The sequence below is a fragment of the Acinonyx jubatus genome, chromosome B3 (genome assembly GCF_027475565.1).
Source record: "Acinonyx jubatus isolate Ajub_Pintada_27869175 chromosome B3, VMU_Ajub_asm_v1.0, whole genome shotgun sequence".
Classification (NCBI taxonomy): domain Eukaryota; kingdom Metazoa; phylum Chordata; class Mammalia; order Carnivora; family Felidae; genus Acinonyx; species Acinonyx jubatus.
In genome coordinates this window covers 37,525,063-37,546,851 of record NC_069386.1, presented here as the reverse complement: position 1 = coordinate 37,546,851, position 21,789 = coordinate 37,525,063, and the positions used below count along the sequence as shown (strand labels likewise).

Below are 21,789 nucleotides of genomic sequence, written 5' to 3'. Positions count from 1 at the left end.
GAAAATGGGAGGGCTGAAAGAGGGGTTTTTCCCATGCCGTGATGTTACAGGGCTAGGTACCCCCCAGGCCCTTCCACTTCATTTACTTCTCAGATCTCTGGCTCCTTGCTTCCGTGGTGCCCGTCGCCTCCCTCCACCAGACTGTGGCTTCTGCTTGCGCAGAACAAGAGGCTTGCGTTGCAGGAGAGCTCTTTCTAGACTCACCGTGTTTGCACAGTAACAGCTGTTTGCTCCATTCTTACAGCTGAGAGATGCTCAGCGAAGTGAAGGGAGGGAGGGAGCCAGGGTAAAAAGTCAGATCAAGTCACGGACGGACCTGGAGGTCCTCTATCTGCCCCTCCACAGTCCCAGCTGCATGAGTTGATGTTCAGGTTAAGATTAATGTTCTCCGAGGAGACGGTGACTGCAGGGGCCCTTTCTCCCAGGCACACACTTCCTTGCCTTGCTGCGTCTCTAGGCTGAGGATAGGGGCCTGTGGCTTCCTTTTCCGTCTGCCCAGAAATGAAGAGGAGGGCTGTAACACGGAGGAGCTGTTCTCACTTAACCCGCACACCACCCTTCATGGCACCAGCAGGGCCCCAAGATGTGGGTTCCATCCCTTCACAGCACTTGACCGCTTGCAAAGCTTTTCATACTAGATCCCCGTGGCTACCGCACGAGGTCCAGAGGAAAGCTGGTCGGAGCCCTGTTGAATACTCGAGCAAACATCCCTTGTCCTGCCACAACGGTGCACCTAGGTAAAGAACTTTTGTTTTGCAAAGAGCTCTATCAGGGATGTCATCTTTGTCTTCCAGGACCCGGCAAGGCAGTTAGCTGAACGCAAAGGCAAGAATGTGGACTTTGGCCTCACAGAGCCTGGGGTTCAAATTCCAGCGGGGCCGCCTGGAATCCTGAGTCAGTATTGTAAACGTCTCTGTGCCGCAGGTGCCGCATCCGGACGGGGGAGGCACGGAACAGCCACCTGGAAGGCCATTACGAGGATTAAATAAGAGGGCACCATTTGCATTACCTGGCCTGAAGAAAGCCATCGATAAAGGCTGATTGCTCTTTCCTTTGCTTTTTTGATGAGGGCTGGGGAAAAGGGAGTGCAACCGGATACTACAGTGGCTGCAGGTTACTCGAGGAGGACTAGGGGGAAAGCCCCAACCGGGGTTCAGGGGTTCTCAGCGGCGAGTGGCAGGGGAGTTAGGAGGCGAGTGTGAAGAGCACAGCCCTTTGCAGCAGCAGCTGACAGGCCTGTGGGGGGCCATTCTCTTCAACGGCAGGGACCCCTGCAGCTTCTGGGCCGATTTTGTGGATTGGGCCACACCTCACAGGGCTTTGTAACTCCCCACCCGCTAGCGGATAACGTCTTTCCCACCAGGGGGGTTTCCTGCTGTTAAAAACAAACAAAGACCTTAGACGTCGGGCTAGGGGCCTGGCAGGGGAGGGGCAGCAGGATAAACACCCCGAGGGTCGAGGTGACTCCAGAAAGCAGCTGCTGGTGGTGGGGGCGGGTGTGGCGCTTGGAAGCCCCCGAATTCGGCCGGTGGTGAGAAAAGCCCCGGGCTCCCCCCAGTATCCTGGTGTTTCTTTGCTTAACATAAACCTCCCGAGTACTCCCCCTTTTTGCGAGTTCACAGCTTTGGAAACAAAGCTCTGTCCCAGTTAGTTTTGGGGGCGTCGAATTTCGGATTTTTTTTTTTTTTTTTTTTGTATCATCAGATTGCAACCACGCAGTAATGTAATCTCCCCTCCCCCAGGATAAATTCTAAAGCGCCCCCATTCATTCCTTCCTGAACTCAACAGATGTCTTTGAGGCCCATTTTCTGCCCGGGACCTGATTCACAAGGCCCAAGGGACCCCTGGCTCTGGCTGTTGTCCAGGGAGTCTTTGGGATCCCCAAATCTCCACTTCTGAGAGCACACCCCTCCCCCCCTCCGCCCCATCCCAAATCCCTCCTTCGCACGCACACAGGCTCGGGGCTCTCGGCCGGTGTGATCTCACCGATGAGAGAATTTTAAAAAAACAGCTCCCGGGTCGCCGGCGCCGCCAAGGCCCCTTCCCGGGATCAGCGCGCACGCGTCCAAGTGCGCGCCCCGACTTCCTGGGCCTCAACCTTCCGCGCGCCCTTCCTCCGACCGGGGTGCCCCCAGGGGTGCCCCGCCAGCCTCCGGCCGGCGCTCACTCGCTGCCAATCTAACCCCCTCCGGCCCGCCACTGCAGCCGCGCTTCCTGAGTGTGGGTGCCGAGAGTGGACGCCACGGCAGGAGCCCAGCCCTCCCCTCTCGCCGCTCCGTTCCCACGACTTCCTCCCGGCGCCCATCGGACTTGAGGTCGGGGCCGCGCGGGGTCCCGCGCGCACCAGCCAGGGCAGCCGCCGGCCGCGGTCGCCCACGTGGGCGTGCTCTGCGCCGAGCGGGGGAAGGCCGGGCGCCCTCCCGGAGGCTGGGGGGTGGGCAAGGCGCCCGGGGGAGGAGGCGGCGGGGCGCGGGGGAGGAGGCGGGGAGCCCCGGCGGCGGCGAGGGGGCGGTGACAGCGCTTGGAAAGGAGGCTGCACGCGGATTTGCATGAAACACAGACTGGGAGCGGGCGGGAGCGGGAGCGGGAGCGGGAGCGCGGCGCACGCCCCGGGCCGGCCCAGCGAGCGAGCGAGCGAGCGAGCCGGGAAGGAGGAGGGGAGCGGGGAGGCGAGGCTGCCGAGGCGGAGGGATCTGCGCATCAAAGCGAGCGAGGCGAGCAAAGTTTGGCTGGGGGTTGGACTTTCCTTCCTGGAGGCGGCACCCAAGCAGCTACCCCGTGCGGAAACCCAAACTTTCTTCTGCCACTCCGAGTCTCGCGGCCGCCGCCTCCGCCCCGCGTTCGGGGCCTTCCCGACCCGGCGCCGCAGTCGTCCGCCCGCCCTCCCCGCCGCCCTTCTTCCCGCCGCGGGAGCCGCTCGGGGCGCAGGGCCGCGCGCCGAGCCCCGCTGGCTGCAGCGCCGCGGCCCGGCCCGGAGCGCGGGCAAGTTCGCCGAGAGTTGAGGCGAAGTTTGGGCGGCCGAGCTCCCCTCTGCGCCTCCGGAGTCCCGCCGCGCCCAGCCCCGCCGGGGGCGCCCCTCGCCGCCCGCGCGCCCTCCCCAGCCATGTCGTCCATCCTGCCCTTCACCCCGCCGATCGTGAAGCGCCTGCTGGGCTGGAAGAAGGGCGAGCAGAACGGGCAGGAGGAGAAGTGGTGCGAGAAGGCGGTCAAGAGTTTGGTCAAGAAGCTCAAGAAGACCGGGCAGCTGGACGAACTGGAGAAGGCCATCACCACGCAGAACGTCAACACCAAGTGCATCACCATCCCCAGGTGGGGGCCCCAGCGACCCGGGGGGCGCGCCCGCCCAGCCCCCTGACGCGGCAGGGCCGGGTGGGGTTGGAGCGGGAGGGTGTGTGTGTGCGTGTATGTGGGTGTGTGGAAGGGGGGGGGCAGTGGGGATCGCGGTCCGGAAGAGGCTGGAGGGGACCCCAAACAAAACCTTCTCTGGATCTGCAAAAATTCAGAGCGTGGGGCTTCCGCGGGGCACTCTCACTTCCAGTCGCTTTTCACCTCCCGGAAAGGGGGTTGCTGCTGGAATTGGCCGCCCCCCACTCCCGGGAGCTTCGGGCTAGAAGTTGAGGCCCGCTTTGTTCAGCTCCGCGGGCCGGAGCCCCTCCTCCGCCGCCGCCTCCCGCCCCCGCGGCCCGCGCTCGTGGAGGTGGTGGTGTCTCTCCCTTTCTTTTCTTCAGTCCTGTCCCCCCACTTCTTTCCTCCGCAACAGGAATGCAGTCCGTACAGCTGGGGCTGTGGGTGAGGAGCGGGAGCCTCGTGATTGACAGATTCCTTCTTCGTTCTCTCTTTGCCTTCGGGATTAGCATTTTTATCGAGTATTTTTAGACTCGGTTGTGCCAGTCTTCCGCCCCCCTCTGCACACATGCACTTTCGTTGCAGCGCAGGGCTTTCAAATGAGAGACAAGTGGCAGAGGTTAGGGTCGTCTCTCCTCCCCCTCCTCCAAAGGATTATTTGCCCTGCTTTCAGCCTGAGATTGCGGGTTGATGTAGGAGAGAGGGAGCTTCGAGCTGATCAGATAACGAAACGCACCCCAAAGTGGGCCTCCTCAAATGGGCCCTCGCATTCCTGCAGAGCCCTCCTTCCCCAAGCGCTTTGCCATCTGGCCGGACCTCCTTTCTCCTCCGCAGCGCGCTAGCTAGGTCAGGCGAGAGCTCACAGATGGCTGATAGAAGGGGTCAGTGACTTCACTCCCCAGGGCCCTGTCTTAGCTTAGTCGCCCCCGGCTGGGAATTCGGGTGTGTGGCGGGGGGTGTGGGGGTGTGTGTGGGGGGGGGAAGCGGGGGTCACCTGAGCCTCCTGTCTGTCCCTCTAGGCTCCCTTTAAAGTCTGATTCTGCACCAAGGGAGTGTGCGTTCGTGGGGGCGGGATGTCCTTGGGGGTCCCAGGCTGCAGAGGAATGAGTAGAGGGTCCCCAGGGCTTGAGCCCCACAGAGATCGTTGTCCTTCCTCCTGGGCCACGAGTGGACTGCATCCTTGGCCACCTGCTTGGGGCAGCTGTACAAGGCCTGCCAGCCGTGTGAGGCAGGCACAAAGCCACATCTGTCCACAGGAGCCCAGAACGGGCCTCCTCTGGAAATAAATACCACATATGGTGGGAGTGCTGGCTTAAAAAGTAATATATATTTTTTTAACTGGGTGGATCCAGTCAATACAGGGGGAGGGAAGGCGGTGTGTTGTCTGGGAAGTGCGTTCTGGGTGTGTGATCGGGAGCCAGAATCCACTTCAGAGGAGGTGGTGTGACGGGATGGGGTCGTGGGCCTTGGGTTTTGGTCCCAGCTCTGGTTCCTAATTCTGCTTTATTCCTTCTGGTGTGTGTGTGGGGGGGGGGGTGAATGAGTGTACTTCTCCTCCCCCCCCCCCCCCCGGGGAGGGGTGAATGCAAAACCTGCCACCATACCTGTCTGGGTGCATTGAGGACAAGTGCTTTATGCCTTGAAGCAGAAGGAAAAAAAAAAGGCATCAGTTATAGAATGAGCAGCCGCGTGAAGTATTTTACAGTTTACAAAGCACTTTCACGTGGTTTTCATGAGATCAAGAAAGAAAGAAACTCCTGGAAAATAGCAAGGGCCGTCAGACTTCAGGTTTACCTCCTTTTTAAAGTTGAGAAAACTTTGGAGGAGGGAGGGGAAGAGATTTGGCCCAGTGGACTCGGGACTCGAATCGAATGTGCTCCTTTTCCCATCAGGAGCTGCTCTGTACTTTGAAGGTTCTGAATACATTCTTTGCTGAATGCCAGAGCACTGTTAGGTTGGGGTGGGGGCGGCTGTGGATCTTTGTTGGTAAAGTTGCTAATGACTGGCGACTGGTTGGAGGAGAGCCCTTGCTTCCCCTGGTTCACCCTCTGGGGAGGCATAGCTATGGCCTGCCTTTTCCTCTTCCAAAGTCCTCCACCGCCTGAGGCGTAGGAAAGCTCTGGATGTTTCTGAGAGTTCAAGCTAACTTGCCCCTGGCCTTCTCCTGACCCTCTTAGGAACCGGGCATCTTCTACCTGCCTTGGCAAGGGCCTATACGAAGGTAGATTTTGTTTTTAGTCTCTTCTCAGGGAAACCCAGTTGGTTGGGCGGACCCAGACAAAATGGATTTTCATCCCTGGATTCTGTGCCCACGCCTCTGGGTCACCTTGTCTCCCTTGGCAACAGCTGCCACTGTTTTGGTCGTGGGCAGGAAACTAAAGGCCACGTCTTGGGGGAGGTGGCTAGCTGGCCTCCACGTCAGTGATATCAGCACGTCTGCTCAGCCCCAGAGAGTGTGGTGGTGTTTGTCGAATTGTCCGCGCTCTCTGTGCTGCTACCTTTCATAACTAGGGCTTTGGAAAGTTGGCCAAGGATAACCTCGTTATCCCATGATGTGTATGTGTGTGTGGGGGGGGGGGTGTTGGGCAGTGGGCGCCTAAAGCTACCCTGGGGTTTCAGAAGACCTCAGTCTAAGGAGATTTGACGAGAGTGTTTTGGCTAATGTATAATCACAATCAGCAACAGCAACCTTTGGCAATTACAGCTGTATCCTAGGATCTTCCAGACGGCATGCTTGCTTATGTTATTACGCCAGCTCTAACCTGTCTCAGTGGTCAGGAGAGCTGGAGCGATACAGGCTTACTGATACCAGGCGTGTGAAAGAGACCAGTGCCAAGGAAGTGGTAAGAGCTTGATTTAGATACATCAGCAGAGAGGCTATCAGGATACTCTGAGGTCTGGCAGGATGGGCAGAACTTAGACAAGTTGTATAACAGCATCTTACTTGTCACCTGCTTGAGTCTCTGAGTAGAGCAGTAGGCGTCTTCCTGGCAGATGATAAGAGTGGAGTCCTCGCATTTACCACCGAAAAGTAGAGAAGGTGTGTGCCTGTTATGTCAGTAATAAGGAGCCAGGCACACTTAAGAATGACTGCTCTCGCCGATGGGATCTGTGCCTTGGTCCAGTTGCTGGGAGCTGGACCAAGCTTAAAGTCTGGTTCGTTTGGAAAGGAATTTAGGCTTTCTTATGTCAAAGCACTTTCTTGTGTCAATGTCCAGAGGAAAATGGGGGAATTGAACCCAACACCAGGTCTGACACATACCCGTCTCCCCTTTCTCTGTGAATCCATTCTTCTAACATGGCCTCCTCCTGTTAGCCACCTGGACTTTACCAGGCTACTCTCACCCTAGGGAGAGAGGAAAAAGATAGTCATCTTTAAGGTTCCTTTCTCAGACGTCTGGGGACAGACCTTTACCAAGGCTGCAAGAGTGGCTTCTTGGTCTCCTGTCCACCCACCCCTCTCGCCGCTGCTCAGAGCACCATTCTGGTATCGCCTGTTGGAAGCAAGCCCACTTCTGGCTGCCAGGGAGGTGGTCCATCGACTCTCCTTTCTCTCGTTAACCTTGATTAAGGGAATGACATACAGGGGCCGGGAAGAAGAGGGGCCCGCAGACAGTGCGTAGCTGACTCTGGGGGTTGGCTCAGAGCTCCGGCTGAACCCAGGAGCCACTTGATGTTGCCTTGACGTTTGGAATCTTGGAACTTGCTGCTTGCACCCAGGAGTTAAATGTTTGGGCCAATTCATGTTACTGACAGCCCCTGGCTCCGAGTTCCTAATCAAATGTTACAGGGTTGGATTTTTGTGGATTCATTGATAATGACTGGCCCCCTCCCAGGTCTGTGTCAATATTGCAGGCAATGGGAGAGGATGCAGAGATAAATTTGAGACGGCCCCTGCCTGTAAGCAGCTTCTACTTCAGTAAGGGAGACATTCATAAGGCATTATTTGCACGTCTAACCACTATCTCATTTTTATTCCCACCGATCAGAAGAAAAAATGAGTTCTAGTATGGAGTGATTTCAGGGAGGAGGTGGGGACTATAATATGTCTTTTAAATATTGTTAGAAGTCACTGTCAGAAAACACAATAATGGCAGCCATCTGTTTTCGCCAGAAAGAGCACAAAATTCAAGTCCTGGACCTTGCCATTGTAATATCTGGACGGATTTAGGAGTTCACTTTAATGTCTCAGATCTTTCACATCTACACCTGCAAAATCAGGATGATATAAGGCCTGCAGGGATGTTTTGTAAACCAGAGAGTTTGACAGATACAAGTATTATGTTTTAGCCTCCTGTGTCTATCGTTCGTTCATTACTAAATTATTCACTCATTTATTAAATACCTTCTACACTGAGCAAGGCAGGGCACCGGTTCTCGGGGAGCTCCCTGTCTAGACTGGAAGATAGACTTGGCCAAAGATACAGGAAATGGACTGCAGCCTGGGGATGTACAAAGCGCCCAGAGACGTGGGGACAGACTGTTAATTCTGTGGGAGGAGGTGGGGGAGAGGAGGGAGGGCTCCCTGTAAGGTGGAAAAGCAAAACGAGGGCAGGAGTTATTATCCAAAGGAAGTTTCTGAACGACAGCGTGATCAGGTACATGGTGATACCTGCCTGCAAGAATCAGGACATCTTTATCTCCTGCCTTTTATTAAACGGAGTCCTGTTGTAAATATGGTACCTCGTAGCATGCACCGAAGGGCCAGGGACCTTTGTGCAGCATTTATTCCAGTGTTCAGCTTTCTCCCTTTGAAGTAAAACATCATTTAGTATTGCAAACCTGAAATTCAGGTTTCCTCGGTGCGAACAGTGAGTGACTTTAGACATACTAGCTTAGAACATAACAGTGTCAATAAAAATTGGATAACTTGGAGGTGATTGTGGATACTTGGAATTTCAGAATTTTGGTGGGACCTAGCGTTCTCTGTCTCTGGTTAACACTTGCTGAAATAAATCCTATACGCCCGAGTTTCTGCGTGGACGTAAGAGCTTTGAATAACATATTTTTAAAAGTCTTTGCAAGGACATCAAGTTTCAAATGACAATTTTAATGATGGAAAAAAGTCCGTAAATACAGTAGTCATTTCGTTGTAATGAGAAATGCCAGAAGCTGGTGAAAATGACAGAATGTGGCTCAAGCTTATCACATCAGGAACCCAATTAGAATGAGTTTTTGAAAAATAAATATTGGTTTAGTAATGTAAACTTGTAATTGCTGTATTATTTTAATGGAAATAAAATTAACATGATTTAATGGACTGAGCGACCATTAATTTTCACTTGTTAATTTATTAGGGGATTTTAATGCCATTGAATGCACAATACAGCCATTGTTTTGTGTGAGCTTCTCTATGAAATAAATGGGACCAAGCAGTGCTGGTTTTAAAAGTTGAAATCAGACGTTATTTCCACTACCTTGTTCTCCCACCTTCTTTATCCACTTCTCCCCCAGCTTCCTATATGTGCTGTTAAATTGTGTAACGTGGATGCAGCTTTCGCAATCAACAAGGCTCACGATTCGTCCTAATTAACTTTTGTCCTTGTCTTTTTTGGTGAATTGACCTGTTAAAAACATATATCAACTCCGCCCCCTTCCCCAAATCCACATCTGCTCGTGTTAGTTGGCTGGGAAGACGAGTGCCCAGAAAGGTTGCTCCCGAAAGCAGCCTGGGACTGGGGTGGTTTACCACCTTCTGCAGACAGGAATGGTTGCTGAGGTGTTAGATGGTCCTAGCTCCTCCCCAAGGAGGGTGGGGAATCATCTAGTAACCGCTGAGAGGTTCCTGGCCTTGGAGCCTTCAGTCTCTCCACTTTCAGGCACCGTGGTTCCTGGAAACAGTTGGAAATTGCCGTGTTAACGTCACCCTACAGAAATTTGGTTTCTAATTTTACTCTATGCCAAGTTTTAGAGCACAGATCCCCAGAGGACTTGTCCGGTTCATTTTTGTGCTCTCCTTCCTTGTGCCTACCTGGGGCCAAATCCTGTGCTAGAAGGCCGGGAGGAAATCGTGAATGAGACAGACACCACACCTGCCCTCTTACGTCTTCTAGTCCACTGGCTGCCAACATGGGTTCTCCGGAGTTGTAGTAATGCTGTTAAGTGTTCCCAGGAGTTAAATTTGTAAACTACTGTTTTCTTGATGCCAGAGAGCCAAATCCCTCAAACTTTACAGTTTATTGAGTCTCGACAAGGGCAATTTGCGTGTGTGTGTGTGTGTGTGTGTGTGTGTGTGCATGCGCGTGTAACATTATTCTTTGTTTTGATTTAATTAACTATTATAGAAATAACAAATCTGTAGCACAAGTCACACTCTCTGCTGTTGATTATCTGAGGCCTCTGCTGTAAACAGCAGCCTGCCACAGTGCATACTACTGCAGAATGTTTTGACAGAGAGACTCAGTTGAAAATGAAAACACCATAGAAGCCTATTAATTAAGAAGTTCGGCTAATTCTGGACTAGGCTAAAGTTTGTTGAGCAGGCTTTTTCTCCCCATGAATGCTGTCAAAGAAAAATTTATTATAAACAAGGTTTTTGGGGTCATTTTGGACGCAGGAGTCAGCAGACCTGGGTAGGTTTCTAGACTTAGCTCTGTGTCTGATTAGCTGTGTGACCTGAGGCAAATCGCTTAACATCTCTGGGCCTCAGATGTTCTCTGTTGGAAAATAGGGGAGGTAAACCTTACTGGAGGGCCTTTCTAACTCTAAAATGCAAGCATTTTAGAAGCTCCCATTTGCATGCATTCAGTTGAACGATATATCATAGGTCTTTCTTAATTATTAATGTCCTAAGGCCCCATCAATCTAGTGCCAATTAATTTACATAAATGAAGGTAATAAAACTATAATCCAGTCTTTAATTTTAGTTATGTTACCCTTCTCTCCTCCCTGCCTCTCCCTTACCCTGTGCGTCTAAATCAGTGAAATTTAACTACAAAGGAATGTAAAAATAGCTGAATTCTACGAGAAAGATGTGAAGGCTGTGTGTCTTGAGATGCCACGAGCAATTTTTCTTCTTTTGTTGCTATTTTTGGCTCTTCTCGGAGCAGGAAGTTTACTTAAACTAATGACCACAGACGCCTAAAAATGGTTAAATGTAAGAGGTAGGCATTATAAAGGATACCTGTGGAAAATGTTTGCTCATATGTCAGAGCTTACCCAGGAAGCTTCCTTTATTTATTTTCAAGCATCTATATAAAGAAAGACCATACTGGATTTCGAAAGCCCGTGCCTTTTGTTTGGCAGCGTGGAGGTTACGAGTTTAACCCCCCAGCTAAGAGATGACAAGGGAGTTTCTCCTGAAACAGTACTTCTTCTGTGTCACGTGGCTCTCCAGGCTTACAGGGGGCAAGTTTCTCCTCTAATGCTTTGCTGGGAGTTTGGGACTGGAGTACCGCTTTAAGAACCACTGTGTAAGGGTTTACCTTTGAAACCTACAGAGTTATAAATCTGGTTGCTTCTGCTGCTAAGTAAGTATTGCATCACCAACTGCTAAGCCAAGTTGTAGCGCTAAGGTGCCACCATTTTTTTTTTTTTCTTTTTCCTTTAGACTGGACTCTTGAAAATAGTGATGCTTTTTGGGTGTGTGTTTTTTAAAGGTCTGTTTTTACGCTGTCACAGCTCAAAAATGCCAAAAGGCATTTTTTCCTTAAAAAATCACCTCTGGGCTAAGCCCAAATGTGGAGTAATGGATCCAGAAAGGACTTTTTGAGTAGTTGCAAGTGGCTGAAAGCAGGCACGGATGATGGAAATTGGGTTTTTCCTTTCACTTCAAATCTTTCCCGTTGTAAAGTCTCTCTTCCCCTTACTGGATTCAGACTCAAGGGGAGCCTTATTGCTCTGTGTGCCTGGGAGGGCAGGGTGAGTTAGCCTGCTCTGCTATCCGTTTAAGTTTTGTGTGTAACCATTTATCTCTAACCAAGCAGCTTCTTAAAATATTACCTGAGGAGCAGGGGGGAGGGTGTGGGTGGACAGGAAAAGCATGGTAACGAAGAAAGAGCAAAGGGCACTGGAGTCTGACAAACTTGGATTGGAGTATGCCAGTTGCTAACTCTGCGGCAGCCTTGGGAACATCTGCCTCAGTCTATTGAACCCGTTTCCTTATCCGTAAAATGGGGTTGGGACTGCCATAAATCAACCCACATGAGATAAGAGAGACCAAGCCCTTGGCCAATATTTGCAGCTCCCAGCACATAGTAGGTGCTCAGCAAACACTCCTTGTTCCCTTTTGAGGGGGCTATTTGACTGATGGCGTCAATCAGTTCCAGCAGGGGACCTCCCCCCTCCCCTTCTTCATTGTCATTTAAAAAAATTGTTTGGCTGACTAAAAATAATAGTATTGAAAACATACTTTGATGAATCAGTGCTCCTGGGGCGGGGGATGGGTAAGCTCCTGAAGAAGAAGTGCCGTGACTCATGCACTTGTCACCGATAGCCTGCCCGTAAGTGCGTGGAAGTGCGTGGTGTTTATTGTTGCTGGTGTTTTTCTGAGCCCCGGTTGGGAAGCAGTTCCGGTTGGAAGCACCACCTCACCAGTCAGCGTGGCCGTCAAGTAAGGATGGTCGGCACCAGAAAGTCGTGGCTCTGAAACAACGGGGGTGTGGGTGGTGGCACCCTGGACTGCCCTTGGATAGGCACAGGAGGACTCGTGCCTGCACGGCTGGGCTTTGACCCTCCCTCTGGGTGTACTTCTTCTCATGGGGCAGAGCTCCAGGGCCAAGGGATGGCCCATCTAGAGCTTGCACCTCCTCCTTCCAGGCTGAGCCATGAGTCCCGACCTTCAGTTCCCTGCCCCAGTGGTCTCGAGACTGCTTTCAGGTTCTGTGTGGGCCTCTTCCAGGTCCATCTGCCCAGGAAAGGGTATACTGCATCTTCCATGGACGTGTGTGCCCCCATGGGCCTGAGGGCTGACAAGGCAAGGCAGGGGGATAGACAGGCTGGATGGAATTCACGCTCGTGGGTGTCTGTATGGGTGTGCATCGAGCCCCTCTGAGTGTGTGATGGCACCAGGTGGGGGGCGGGGGGCTGGCACTTAGGCCCAGTTCTCCCTGAATGTCTGCATCCCAATGTGAAACCAAGAGTCCAGAGAGCTCTAAATGCCCACCTGGCCTTCCACTTTGTGTTAAAGTGTTTGTCAAGGTAAGGAAGATAGAATATATTCCATTCATCAGTTGCACTGATTTCCATCTCTTGAACGTGACATACGGCATGTGGGCCTTCACATGTCCTCTGCATGGGACCTACCAGGGGTGGAGCCAGCTTGTTTCTAGCCACCCCCTCTCTATTGTCAAGCCACGATGGAGGCCCCGCCTAGGTGCACCGCTGTATGGACAAGACTGTGGAGACTTTCACAGGGATTGATTTCCCTCACCTTGAACCTGGATCGGAACAAATTACAGATCAGGGAGAAGGTGATAACGTGTTGCAGCTGCCCGTCTTAGAAGTGGAGCGAGAGTTTGACACCTGCTAATGCATTTGTTGTTGGGTATGCTTACTGGGCACTGACTTTGTGTGGGGCCTCAGGGGATATAGAGATGTAGAGGTCAGGTGCCTCTGAACCGCGCAGAGGCAAAAAAGGGTCACAGCGACCACTGTTGTGGCGGGCTCAGGGGACACTCTAGTAAAGGTCAAACAAGTGTTGATTTGGGAGCCCTGAGGAGGAGCAGCTCTCTTCCTAGGGAAGGCAGCAGGCTTCACAGAGGAGGTGGTGCTCCGGCGGGACCTTATGGATGGACAGAGCAGGGGCGTGGGGCGAAGGCTGCCTGGAGCACCGGCCAGACGGAGCATGCAAGGACCTGGTGTCTGGGGCCGGCAGGACATTCCGGAGTGGCCAGGGCATGGAGGTGTCTGGGTCAGGCAGAACATTCCGGGGTGGCCAGGGCATGGAGGAAGGAGTGGCCGGAGAGGAACCAGGGAAGGCTTTGGTAGGCCAGGCGAGGCATTTGGACATTGCTCTTTGAGCGCCTCAGGGATTTTCAAGTAGGGGCATGGCGTGGCCAAAGCCACTGTGGGGTTCGGGCTCCATTTCCTCCCCCACCCCCATGGCCAGTAACAGCAGGTTTTCTGCCTGAGTTATCCAGGTCAGAGTCATAATCCCTTACACCACCATGTGGACAGCTTTAGGCTATGTCTGGACCAGGGTGAGAATAGTGTTTTGTTCACCGCCAGGAGAGAAGACTAGTTGTACAGCCAGGAGGGCTCTGGGAGCCCAAGTGTTCAGGTAATTAGCTGGTGAGTCATGCCCGCCTCTTGCCATGGATTCCTTGGGAAAGTGAGTGGAGTGATGCCTGGTCTCTCCAAGCGAAGGCCTCGAGACCAGATCTCGGCCTCCCCCTTGGCCTACCCTGTGCCTGGCGCACGGCCTTAGGTGGAATGTCTCCGGACAGTGTTTTTAATTTCTTCATTGATGATCATCTAGGCCAGCAAGCCTTCCACTCCCCGACCGCACTGCAGTCGGCAAGAATGCCTCAGTTCTGTCCTGCAGACTTACAGAATGTCCTGAGTGTATTAAAAACAGATTCTGTTCCTTAACAAGAGAGCAACATAGTTTATTTAAGTCAGTGTTGTTCATTTCTTTTAGCACCCGGAGCAAGCAGATATCATGGCCATTTAGAGATTGGGTACAACTTCCCTTATCTGGTTAGAGTCGGCTTTTTGTTGCTGCTGTTGTCTGTTTAAGCTTACAGATTTTCAGAAGATAAAGTTTTGAACTGTGGTTCATGGGCCGTTTTTGAGAACACTGCTAGAGACCTGCTTCTGAAGGGACAGTGCACGGCAGCGGAGAGCTCTGGATTTATGTTCAGGAGATCCACGTTCAAATCCCTGCTCCCCACCTGCTGCTTCAGTGACGTGGACAGGTCACCTAGCTTCTTTGATCCTTCTTTCCTCATCTGTAAAATGGGAAAAATAATACCTCCCTTAGTAGGATCATTGAACTTATTTGGTTAGATGAGCTATGCATTTAGGGCTCCTGGGTGGCTCAGTCGGTTAAGCGTCTGACTCTTGATTTTTGGCTCAGGTCATGATCTCGCAGTCATGAGATGGAACCCTGCGTCGGGCTCCCCACTGAGTGTGGAGCCTGTTTGGGATTTTCTCTCTCCCTCTCTCTCTCTGCCCCTTCCCCTGCTCATGTTCTCTCTCTCTCTCTCTCTCTCTCTCAATAAATAAATAAACATTTGGATGATCTATGCATTCAAAGCACTTTGCAGACTGGAAAATATTAGTGTCACCTGCTATTTCTTTATGAAGCACAGCTCTGTAGTGTTGCTAAAAACCCTTTCTGACAGAGATGGATTAAGGCTTCTGTCTGAGTTTATACCCAGATTTTCACAAAGGCATTAGAGAAAAATTATACACGATGCTCAAAATTCAATAGGAATATGAACTCAGGGCGCGCATGCTCTGGGGCCTGGTACCAGAATCTTAGGCTCGCTGTGCCAGCTTGTCAGCTTTGTTGACCTGTGGCCGGTCAGCTGAGCCCTCTCACCTGGGGGTGAGACAGCATGAAGTGAGTGCTGACTGTATACCAGACGCTAGCGTGGGCCACTGATTGACTAGTTGGTTTTTGATACTCATCTGTACTACTCTTAGAAGGATGAGTTACTCATGTTCACAGAGGAGGAGGCTGAGGCTTTGAGGGGTCAGTGGCTGAACAGGAATCTGAACTCCATCTCTGGTTCCTGACCCTGGTTGCCTGCCCCAAGGCTCCCCGGAAGAGGCTATACCATTCTTACCGTTTTCAGCCTCATAAGAAGGTCAGTGAAATTGTGTAAGTAATTTGCTCCAGGTCCCATGATGAGAGATGGACTCATCTCTGGACTTGCCTTGGAGTCTCTAGCCCTTCTAGAACCTACGGTGATGCTCGAATTCATTGAACCGACCAGGACACTTCTAAGAGTGAAAAGGAGCAGTGCTATTATTAATTATGGCCAGAAGGTGAGCATAAGCCTGGAACGTCCAGCCAAACCTGGGCAAATAGTAACCCTAAGTCACCCTGCCTCCGTGCCAGTGGCTAATGATACCTGACTAGGTAACGGGAGGATTAGATCAGCCGGTTCGTATGTTACTGCTAAAGGGTCAGGGACTGAGCTATTTGCTCCTGGTCCAGGTGAAGTGACTTTGCCTGAGATCAGGCAGCAAGTTGGCAACATGATATCCGAAAGCCGGATGAGGCCTCAGAAATAATCTAACACAGTGAAGTTAGCGCTAGAGCTTTCTGAACTGGAGCAGGAGTTAGGGAATGTTTGGCTGTACGGACGGCTACTCTCCAGCAACAGGAATAGAGGTTAGAGGTCAGAGCGGGGGTGGCTGCGAGGAGATGGTGAGGCATTCACCTGGCTCTAGAATGTCTGCATCCTCTCCAGGCTGTGTCCCTGCAAAACCCAGGAGATGCTCTCAGGCCCGGCGCAACCCAGACGACATTTAATGGCCAGGAGCAAGAGACTCCTCCTGTGAGCTGACCTTTCCTGCTCCCCTGTTCCGTTTTAGAGTCCCGGAGGATACCACTGGCTGGTTGTTGGTACAAGTTTAGTGGATAAACCCTCTGCTGAAGAATTTTGGAAGGCATTGAGGAAGGAATTAAAAATAACAGCAAGCATGCCTTTTCTTTCTCTCTGATTGTGGTCAATGCATGGAATGTGCCAGGGCCTCTGTGGAGCACGTGGCCCCAAATAACCCCTCTGCCAGTGGAATTCTGTAGAGAACACTGAAGGGCTAGGAGCCATCTCACTGCCGCTTTATGTTCTCAGGATTCATTCCTGCGATCTTCTCCTGCCCCGAATAACTTGTTGGAAGTCTGGAGAGGGACTTGAGTCTTCTGTGCTCTCCAACCAAGCGGCTGTCGTAGGGGAGGCCCTGTCTGATGAGCTCCAAGGAGAGCAGCTGGAGTGACAAAAGTGGACCGGTCACAGGCTGAGAAAAGGGAAGTGTAAATTCAAGCCAAACTTGGCAGCACTTGCTTTGGAGAACTTGAGCTGATACTATGGAGCTCTGGTCGTCATCCTTTGTGGCTACGCCGTGTCTTATAAATAGAACAAGATGCATTCTCATTCCCCCCCGCCCCCTTTCTCTACCCCACAGACACAAGGAGGCATGTGTGTGGGTGAGTATGGGCAGGGAGTATTAATTATTTATGTTCCAGTTCTTCAGAGAGACATCGTGGGAACTGGGCCCTGGGCTCCATGGAGATGACCAGGCCATGTCACGGGTAAGGCTGGAATCTCTTGCTGAGTTCCAGCAGTCCTGATCATGCAGCCCTCTCCTGCCTGGTAGTGCCCTGAGCCCGCTGGCCTTTCCCTCTGTGGTCCATCCTGTATTCTGTATTGGGGCCAGACTCACTGCGTGAGGATACTTTTGGCTGCAAGTAACTAAAACCCAACTAACACCTTCAACGGTGTGGAGGTTTATTATCTCCTCTACTGTGTTTGGAGGCAGGGAGGTTTCAGGCATCAGCAAGGACTTGGGAGCCTTCGTCTTTCTGCTCTGCCAGCTTCAGCCTGAGGGGTTTTGCCTTCAAGCTTGACTCCTCGTTGGCCCAGTGATGGCCAGTGCTGCCGCAGGCATTACCCTCTTTATACATCCTGGGGACAGAAAGGGCTGCTTCTCCTTGGTGGGGGCGTGGGGGTGGGGTCTCTTTATCCAGAAAGAGCCTCCTGGAATCTCATTGGCCAATGTTGTGTCGCGTGCAGTCAGGGCAGCGATAATGGATTGCGATAAGCCTCTTGAGGTCAAGGATCCAGGCTATTTCTTTGACACATTACTATACTTAGTGCCTGCTAGGCACTTGGTAAATTTCAATCAATACTTGATTACTGTTTACCTCCTTCTCTGAGTAGATTCCTGAGCGCTTACCTAATGTCTTGCTAATTCGGGAGTTGTGGTGGTAAACCATTCAGAGACCAGCTGCCCCCACGGAGTTTACAGTCAAGACAAGACCCAGAAACAATTATGGAACTGTTTGGAGCCTCTAGTGGGTGGATTGTTGGCAGTTGGCCAACATGGCAGGTTTGGAAGAGGTGTGAAATTGGGGTTCAGGGAGATAAATGGATGGGTGATTCACAGGGGAGACCCTCGAGGCTTTTGAAGTCTATGCCTGAGGATGACATCTTGTGACCCAAGCCAGGTCTCTTTAAGCAGTTCAGATTTCTGTCTCCACCCCTCCAGTCTTGTTTTCCTGTTGACAAAATGAAGGTAGAAACTTGCCCTTGAGTCTGGAGTGGGGGAAGGGCAGAGAGCTGAGAGCCTCATGCCCCCAGGGGAAATCTTCTACTGGTTCTTGTGGTATTCTACCTACAAAACCATGTGCAATTTAATGGCACGCTTAGTGTCGTTGTGAGTCTCACTGGCTTTGCATCTCCTAGAAACTTTGTCTGAAAGCATATAGATGAAGAAATGAGAACTCTATAGATGTTTCGTGGTTAAAAACAAAGTGCTGGCTGATTTACCTAATTTTTTTGTCGTTTTCTGATGGAACTTTCTGCAGAGATAGAATACCCTGGAGTCTTCCTGCCACAGTGAGCTAATAACTGACTTCAGGTCTGCAAATATGCTTTCATTCCAATTCAGAAAAAACAAAACAAAACAAAAAAACAAAAAACACAGCCTGTCCCAAGGCCTTGTGTTTCATTTTCCTATTGATCTAGACGCTGGGAGAACTTGGGACCCTGGGGGAGCATCTAAAAGCTAATTAAAGATGTTTGCTTGAGGTTTGCCTGTTTTTCTTGCTTGGTTGAGAGAGTTGCAGTTTTTGCTTTTATTGTTAAAAAAAAAAAAAAAAAAAGAGAAGCCATCGCCACTGCTGATCCAGGAGGTGGTGGCTGGGGGTGTTGCACCCTTCGGTAAGCACGTGACATTGTCCTCCTCCCCTCTTCACTCGGTCCCCCACAGAGGCATCTTTGAGCATAGGCCTAGAACCAAAGCAGCTACTGCAGCCACTTACCTTGAAAATTCCCGAGTTTCCAGGAGTAGTGGCCAGGTGAGCCTGGGTGTGAAATCCAACTAAGCTGTCCCAGCGTGAGGCTTCTGGTTCTGTTTGATCAGCTCTGGTTCTGAAGTTAATGGCCCGAGCTCCCCACTCACAGAGGGAGAGTCAGCATGTGGGGAGGCCGAGGGCCCGCCTGCCATCCCAGGGGTGCCCCCAACCCTTTGTTTAACCACGGCTGTGGACCAGTGGTCTCAGATGTTTACCATCGCCTGTTTATAAGAGGGAAGTGTGGTCATATTTCTATCTCTTTTGTGGGCTGCACGGTTGCCTTACTGGGGCTCATGTGGGAAGTGGTTACCGTTAGGAGGAGGGTAAAATAACAGTACTCACAAAGGGACTTTGATCCAAGAATCCTTTTGAATGTCATCTTTTGGCCACCGTGTTTTATTTATTTATTTCTTTTTTTGCCTATCGGCCTTCACGTCAGTAATGAGAAAATCCAACCACATAAGTGGGCCTCATGCTCCCCAGTGGGGCTGGATCACAACTGCAGTGCAAACTTCTCCTCTCCCTGGGTTTCACTGTGGGGGTGACCCCCAGCTCTGTGTATCTGCCACAGCCGGAGACCCTCCCCTCCAGCTGCTCTCTGGACATCAGTACCTGAACGTCCAGCAACACCTGGAATTGACCTTGTGCCTTTCCTTTCCGTCCTCCTCCCACCAACCTACGTTGGTTAACATCTTCCTTCTTATTGAAGCCACAGGTTCAATGAAGTGTTCAATCCTCGAGTAAACAGTCAATTGCGCACGCGGAGGAAATGCAGTCGCGGTGTCCCGTTTCTTCGGTGAGGCGGTGGGTCCCCGGCCACTGCCTGGCAGAGGTTGGCTTTATGAATTCAGGAAGGTCAGCTTGGCTTCTCTGGGGCCTTTGCAGCTACAACGTGACAAGCTTTGAGAGAATCCCGGGGCTCAAAATCAGCTGTAATATTTCATGACACCTCTCTGTCCTCTCCCCCTTGGCTTCTTGCCTTTTGCTGTTTTCTTGATGCACATGTTTTCCTAGGGGACACATCTAAGTTTTCATCTGATGCTCTACCTTCAGAGGTGGCTCATTCCTTAATGACCTTATTTAATTCAATCATAGGCGTTGTTTAACCCCCCCCACCCCCGATATTTACTGAGCATCTTTACTTGGTGGTGGACCAGACATCATGGCCCAGGAGTTGTGAATGCATTGTTGGTTTGGACAGCCATACATCCTTCTGCCTTCCTGAAGCTTCCAGGCTTGTGGTGGAATGAGGCCCACCTGATGAGAATCTAGCCCTTGTTCCCCCGCCAGGGGAAATCAATCTGCAGGCAAAGAGGAATTCTTATTTAGCCCGAAGCACACGCTTCCTGCGCTTCTAAGGCACCGGCTGCATTCCAGTCCTGGTGCCATAAAAATACAGGAAGGAAGGGAAACGTGTTCACAGGTTGGTTAGAGATTTTAAACCGACAATCAACTCTCTCTTGTCCACAAGAAACCAGAATCTGCCCCTGGCTTTCAGTCTCTCAGGCCTATAGCTCAACAGAGTGCCCTTTCAAAACTGAGGTAGATTCTCTTTGCTAATGGCTTTTTCCATGAACCTCAGCCAGCAAGTATATTCTTTGAGGATTACAGTTTGACCGCCACACTCAGGAAGCTGTAAAGAGAAGCATCATTTTGTCTTTAAGCTGTTTTAAGGCCACTGAGGCTTGGAACCTTCCAGAGATTAATTGGAGAATGGTGTCTGGGAGCATACAATAAGTTGGCAACGACCATTCCTTTGACGTGCTGTCAGGAGAGGGAACGAGAGGCAGAAGGCCTGAGTCCTAGCCTGATGAACCAGCTTTGTGACTTTGGGTGAGTCACTTTACTACCCCCGGCCCCTGGTTTCCTCCTTTACAGACCAAAGGCGTTGGCTTACCAGGATTTTAAAGTTTCTTCCACTGTAAAAATTCAAGTTCTTGAGCTTGCATTCAAAGAAATGACTGGCTCTGTTACTCATTCAGATAGTTTCGGGATCACTGTACAATCACTGTGGGGGCTAGGGGTTGGGGCCCCCAGAAAAACAGAACGGAAAGTGCTTTGAGGTGCAAGGTGAGCTGTGGTGGCTGGGACTCCTGCTTCATAACGATTCACATTCGGTTGTCAGGCTCGCCATGGAAGGTTCTCAATCTTGGCTCTTTAGAAAAATTCTGGTGTCCAGACCACACCTCAGACCGATGAATTCAGCCTGTCTGCAGGTGGGGCCTGGGAATCTGCATTTTAAAGCTCTCCTGGGAATTGCGCTATTTAGCCAGGATGGAGAATGAAGCCCTGGATCTTATGTAAAGCTACGGTTCAGTGGCACTGGCATCTGTTCTGGGGTAGGGTGGGGGCGGGGAGTGACAGTGGCTGCTTAAAAATAAATAAAAAGTGCGGGCGCTCAGACAGAAAAGTTCTAGATTCTAAAAGCATGTTGGTTTGGCGATCACAGCTGCCCCCTGCCCTGAGGTTTAGAGCTCCAGTCCTCTCCTATCTCTGGGTCAGTGGTTTCTCCCCATCTCTCAAGCAGTGGAACCATCTGTAGTTGGTTATTTCTGCTCAGGAAACTCCGAGTACTAAGTGGAGGGTGGAGCCAGGGTAGGTGTGGAGCAGGAATAGATTAAACAGGCCATTACCCACACCCACACCTTTTTTTTTTTTTTTTTTTGAGAAACCGAGTCAGAAGCCTCAGCCAACACTGGCATACCTTTATGTCAGGTCCTTCCAATGCCTTGGCGGACTTCAGGGGCTATGGAAGCATCTATGCTCTTCCTGTGCTTTGGTGAACGTGGCCCTGCCCGTGGTTGAAAGCGTGTGCTACTTCCTCAGCTGTAGCGTTTCAAACCTCCCCCGTTTGTGCCCAGCTGGTGGTGGTTTCCTGCAGGGAATCGATCCCTACGGCCATGAAATCTGATGGGGCACAGTTGTCCGGGTTATTTTTTAATGAAGAGGCCAAAATGGGGAAGGACAGCTGATTCGAATCTCTCTTTCAGGTGGTGGTTAAAGGAAGGCGAGGCCGAATGCTTCAGTTGCTGTAGAATAAGCTGCAGGAGAAAGGAGAACTTGTCAGTTCTGATCAACTCCAAAGAGTTTCACAGACCAAGGGCGGTGGGGTGGGGGGGACTGTTCCAGGAGCTTTTACAATGACAAGGTTTGAGATGCAGGTGTAGACACACATGCCAGACGTAGGTTGGTGTTTTTGAGATGAGTGAGGAAGTCAGCAAATACTTAGGGAGCTGAGCAAGACATCCAGAGAAATGGGAAATACAGCTCCTGTCTCCAAAGAGCATACACTCTCACTGGGAGCTTGATACATAAATATGAGGTGTGGTAGTGAAGGCCTTCTCTGCTGTGGGCACGTGGTGAGTACCTGGGGGTGCCGAGGGAGAGGCAATGGAGGGTGGGGTGGGACGGATGCATCAAAGAATGTGGGTCTGAGCTAGTGAAAGGGAGATACCCCACTATTGGGCGATGTCCTC

At 51.4% G+C, this 21,789-nt stretch overlaps 1 protein-coding gene across 2 annotated transcripts in view; it reads left to right on the top strand.

The window, feature by feature from the left end:
- The first annotated feature begins 2,625 nt into the window (after nucleotides 1-2,625).
- SMAD3 (SMAD family member 3) overlaps nucleotides 2,626-21,789 on the top strand; it is a 120,075-nt gene continuing 100,911 nt past the window's right edge. For both annotated transcript variants that reach the window (XR_003423143.2, XM_027067598.2), the window contains exon 1: nucleotides 2,626-3,309. Coding sequence is in view for 1 of the 2 variants with exons in the window: in XM_027067598.2 (XP_026923399.1) it covers nucleotides 3,104-3,309 (206 nt within the window). In the remaining variant the exon portion in view is untranslated. The remainder of the gene's footprint in view (nucleotides 3,310-21,789) is intronic.